Source organism: Somniosus microcephalus, chromosome 30 (assembly GCF_052327205.1).
Source record: "Somniosus microcephalus isolate GS21.2 chromosome 30, FLI_Smic_1.0, whole genome shotgun sequence".
Lineage (NCBI taxonomy): Eukaryota > Metazoa > Chordata > Chondrichthyes > Squaliformes > Somniosidae > Somniosus > Somniosus microcephalus.
The window spans coordinates 2,073,747-2,079,016 of NC_141016.1; the positions used below are offsets into that span (position 1 = coordinate 2,073,747).

The following is a 5,270-nucleotide window of genomic DNA, read 5'->3' on the forward strand; positions in this document are numbered from 1 at the left end:
GAATTATATTCCACCACAATCAGTAACCTCATGGCCCAGCATATCCCTCACTCTACCAGTACCAACAAGCCAGGTGACCAACCTTGGTTCAATGAGGAGTGTAGAAGAGCATCCCGGGAGCAACACCAGGTGTACCTAAAAATGAGGTGCCAACCTGGTGATGCTACAACACAGGACTACGTGCAAGCTAAACAGCAGAAGCTAAGAGATCCCACAACCAACATATCGGGTTAAAGTTCTGTAGTCCTGCCATATCCAATCATGAATGGTGGTGGACCATTAAACATCTAACGGGAGGAGGAGGCTCCATGAATATCCCCATCCTCAATGATGGTGGAGCCCAGCACATGAGTTCAAAAGACAAAGCTGAAGTGTTCGTAACCATCTTCAGCCAGAAGTGCTGAGTTGATGATCCATCTTGGCCTCCTCCTGAGGTCCCCACCGTCACAGATACCAGTCTTCAGCCAATTCGAGTCACCACATGATAGCAGGAAACAGCTGAGCCCATTAGACACAGCAAAGGTAATGGGTTCCAACAAAATCCCGGCTGTAGTACTGAAGACCTGTGCTCCAGAACTAGCCGCACCCCTAGCCAAGCTGTTGCAGTACAGCTACAACACTGGCATCTACCCGACAATGTGGAAAATTGCTCAGGTATGTCCTGTCCACAAAAGGCAAGACAAATCCAACCCGGTCAATTACCGCCCCATCAACCTACTCTAAATCATCAGCAAAGTCATGGAAGGTGTCGTCAAAAGTGCTATCAAGCAGCACTTACTCACCAATCACCTGCTCACCTATGCCCAGTTTAGATTCGATCAAACATGGACAAAAGAGCTGAATTCCAGAGGTGAGGTGAGAGTGAGTGTCCTTGATATCAAGGCAGCATTTGACCGAGTGTGGCATCAAGGAGCCCTAGTAAAATGAAGTCGGTGGGAATCGGGTAAAACTCTCCACTGGCTGGAGTCATACCTAGTGCAAAGGAAGATGGTTGTGGTTGATGGAAGCCAATCACCTCAGCCCCAGAACATCGCTGCAGGAGTTCTTCAGGGCATCTTACATAGGATTACCTAGGATATACAGCACAGAAACAGGCCATTCGGCCCAACCAGTCCATGCCGGCGTTTATGCTCCACTCGAGCCTCCTCATCTAAATCTATTAGCATAATCCTCTATTCCCTTTTCCCTCATATGCTTGTCTAACCTCCCCTTAAATACATCGATACTATTCACCTCAACCACTCCCTGTGGTAGCGAGTTCCACATTCTCACCACTCTGGGTAAAGAAGTTTCTTCTGAATTCCCTATTGGATTTCATGGTGACTATCTTATATTGATGGCCTCTAGTTATGCTCTTCCCCACAAGTGGAAACATTCTCTCTGTATCCACTCTATCAAAACCTTTCATCATTTTATAGACCTCTATTAGGTCACCCCTCAGCCTTTTTTCAAGAGAAAAGAGACCCAGCCTGTTCATCCTTTCCTGATATGTATACCCTCGCATTTCTGATATCATCCTTGTAAATCTTCTCTGCTCCCTCTCCAGTGCCTCTATATCCTTTTTATAATATGGCGACCAGAACTGTACACAGTGCTCCAAGTGTGGTCTAACCAAGGTTCGATACAAGTTTAGCATAACTTCCCTACTTTTCAATTCTATCCCTCTAGAAATAAGCCCTAGAGCTTGGTTTGCCTTTTTTATGGCCTTGCTAACCTGTGTCGCAACTTTTAGTGATTTGTGTATTTGTACTCCGAGATCCCTTTGTTCCTCTACCCCAACTAGACTCGCAATTTAAATGAACTTATCTCATTACTAATCTCATCATCCAATGTCATGTCCACCTGTTCTATCTCCCTGAAGCAAAATAATTATTTAATATTTCTGCCATCTCTCTATCGTTACCTGTCTATCCCTTAATGGCCCTATTCCCATCCCAATCTTCCTTTTTTTTATTGATGTGCCTGTAAAATATTTTACTGTTTTGTTTTATGTTCCTTGATAATTTAATTTCCTAGTTCCTCTTGCCTTCCTAATGGTTTTTTTTACTTCTCTCCTAATCTCTTCATATTCTCCCTTATCATGCACTCCCCTGCTGTCTGTGTGCCTCTTTCCTTACCCTCAATTGTTCCCTTATGGCTTTATTCATCCATGGAGCCTCATTAGTGTTTAGTTTGTTCTTTCATTTTAGCAGAATATATTGTCCCTGCACTCTGTTGAACACTGTTTTAAATGTTTCCCATTGTTGTTCGACACCATTGTTTGCCAATATTGCTGCCAATATTATCTTCAGCTGATTCATCAATGATCTTCTCTTCATCATAAGGACAGAAGTGGGGATGTTCGCTGATGATTGCGCAGTGTTCAGTTCCAGTCGCTGCTCCTCAGATAATGAGGCAGTCCGTGCCCGCATGCAGCAAGGCCTGGACGACATTCAGGCTTGGGCTGATAAGCAGCAAGTAACATTCGCGCGACACAAGTGCCAGGCAATGACTATCTCCAACAAGTGAGAATCTAACCACCGCCTCCTGACATTCAATGGCATTATCATCGTCAAAGTCCTCACCATCAATGTCCTGGGGAGTCGCCATTGAACAGATACTCAAGTGAATCAGCCACATAAATATTGTGGCTACAAGAGCAAGTCAGAGGCTGGGTATTCTGCGGCGAGTGTCTCAACTCCTGACTCCTGTAGAGTCCCTTTAGGCTATTCAATAGTTTGAAGCTGACTCCATATTGGTAACAGTTATGATTTTTATTTAAGTATTTTCTTTCATAATGAGGCTGTCGGTCCCTCCCCCACTGCCCAACTGGTCCCCAACCATCCGTACATTTTATGGGGACTTTATTTCAGTTATAAAAAGCCAGTGTGAGTTTCAGATGACTCAGCGATGAGTGTCAGGAAACACGCTTCTGAGCACTAGAGGGGAGTGTTGATCGAGGTTTGAATTCCGCCCCCACAGATTGGGCAGGGTAATGAGCTGATCGCAGCACTGAGTCTCACTTCATGGACTGGAGTCCCTGCAGAAAGCATCATGAACGGGAGCTGTTGGCATGATGATGGTCTGCTCCTGCAGCCCATTTGGGACAAGCTGGTGTCTCACCGGGACCTTCTGGCTTCACCCTTCTTCCCGGTGTTGTTTTCCTTCACCGCCAACCTGCTCGCCTGCGCCCCTTACCTGCTGCTGGACGCAATGGGACCCCGCTGGCCATTCTTCCACCGTTACAAGATGAAGCCGCACCATACCATCAAGCCGGGCACCGTGGCGAGGTGCCTGTCCAGGATCTGCTACAACCACGGGCTCTTCATCTTCCCGGCCACCTTGCTGTGCCGGGGCTTGAGATCGGAGACACAGATTCGGCAGGCTCCTTCCGTCCCCCAGCTGTTCACCGGCGTGGCCCTGTGCCTCCTGCTCTTTGACCTGCTCTTCTTCCTCTGGCACCTGCTGCACCACCAGGTGCCCTGGCTTTACCGTCGGCTGCACAGCCTCCACCACCAGCACGGTAGCACCTTCTCGCTCGCCGCCCAATACGCCAGCGCCTGGGAGATCCTGTGCCTGCAGCTCCTGGCGGTCTCCAGCCCCTACCTCCTGACCTGCCACCCTCTGACCGAGATGACCTTCTTCCTCCTGAACATCTGGCTCTCAGTGGAGGACCACTGTGGCTATGACCTCCCCTGGGCTGCCCACAAGCTCGTCCCTTTTGGCCTCCTGGGCGGAGCCCCTTACCACGACCTGCACCATCAGAAATATCAATGTAACTACGCCCCTTACTTCACCCACTGGGACAAGATCTTCCAAACCTATAGGAAGCCTTCAAGAGGTAATGGGGTATCTTCATATCCTCAATTGTTGGTGAGGGGAGATTGTTGGTGAGAGAATTGTTGGTGAGCAGGGGATTGTTGGTGAGCAGGGGATTGTTGGTGAGAGAATTGTTAGTGAGCAGGGGATTGTTGGTGAGAGAATTGTTGGTGAGCAGGGGATTGTTGGTGAGCAGGGGAATGTTGGTGAGCAGGGGATTGTCAGTGAGCAGGGGATTGTCGGTGAGCAGGGGATTGTTGGTGAGCAGGGGAATGTTGGTGAGCAGGGGATTGTTGGTGAGAGAATTGTTAGTGAGCAGGGGATTGTTGGTGAGCAAGGGCCTGTTGGTGAGAGAATTGTTGGTGAGCAGGGGATTGTTGGTGAGAGAATTGTTGGTGAGCAGGGGATTGTTGGTGAGCAGGGGATTGTTGGTGAGCAGGGGAATGTCGGTGAGCAGGGGAATGTTGGTGAGCAGGGGAATGTTGGTGAGCAGGGGATTGTTGGTGAGCAGGGGACTGTTGGTGAGAGAATTGTTGGTGAGCAGGGGATTGTCGGTGAGCAGGGGATTGTCGGTGAGCAGGGGATTGTCGGTGAGCAGGGGATTGTCGGTGAGCAGGGGATTGTCGGTGAGCAGGGGATTGTCGGTGAGCAGGGGATTGTCGGTGAGCAGGGGAATGTCGGTGAGCAGGGAATTGTTGGTGAGCAGGGGACTGTTGGTGAGAGAATTGTCGGTGAGCAGGGGAATGTCGGTGAGCAGGGGATTGTTGGTGAGCAGGGGATTGTTGGTGAGCAGGGGATTGTTGGTGAGCAGGGGATTGTTGGTGAGCAGGGGATTGTTGGTGAGCAGGGGATTGTCGGTGAGCAGGGGACTGTCGGTGAGCAGGGGACTGTCGGTGAGCAGGGGATTGTCGGTGAGCAGGGGATTGTCGGTGAGCAGGGGATTGTCGGTGAGCAGGGGATTGTCGGTGAGCAGGGGATTGTCGGTGAGCAGGGGATTGTCGGTGAGCAGGGGATTGTCGGTGAGCAGGGGATTGTCGGTGAGCAGGGGATTGTCGGTGAGCAGGGGATTGTCGGTGAGCAGGGGAATGTCGGTGAGCAGGGAATTGTTGGTGAGCAGGGGACTGTTGGTGAGAGAATTGTCGGTGAGCAGGGGAATGTCGGTGAGCAGGGGATTGTTGGTGAGCAGGGGATTGTTGGTGAGCAGGGGATTGTTGGTGAGCAGGGGATTGTTGGTGAGCAGGGGATTGTTGGTGAGCAGGGGATTGTCGGTGAGCAGGGGACTGTCGGTGAGCAGGGGACTGTCGGTGAGCAGGGGATTGTCGGTGAGCAGGGGATTGTCGGTGAGCAGGGGATTGTCGGTGAGCAGGGGATTGTCGGTGAGCAGGGGATTGTCGGTGAGCAGGGGATTGTTGGTGAGCAGGGGAATGTTGGTGAGCAGGGGACTGTTGGTGAGAGAATTGTTGGTGAGCAGG

The 5,270-nt window shown here is 50.4% G+C and overlaps 1 protein-coding gene across 1 annotated transcript; it reads left to right on the top strand.

Moving 5' to 3' along the window:
• Nucleotides 1–2,300: 2,300 nt before the first annotated feature.
• On the top strand, nucleotides 2,301–3,937 carry LOC147097855 (cholesterol 25-hydroxylase-like protein). Its single transcript, XM_085970838.1, has one exon. It carries the CDS (start codon nucleotides 3,034–3,036, stop codon nucleotides 3,871–3,873), a length of 840 nt encoding a protein of 279 aa, XP_085826964.1. The 5' UTR covers nucleotides 2,301–3,033; the 3' UTR covers nucleotides 3,874–3,937.
• The last annotated feature ends 1,333 nt before the right edge of the window (nucleotides 3,938–5,270 follow it).

What these genes read in the sequence shown, in the direction of transcription:
- LOC147097855 (XM_085970838.1), top strand. Translation starts at nt 3,034, where the DNA reads ATGAACGGGAGCTGTTGGCATGATGATGGTCTGCTCCTGCAGCCCATT.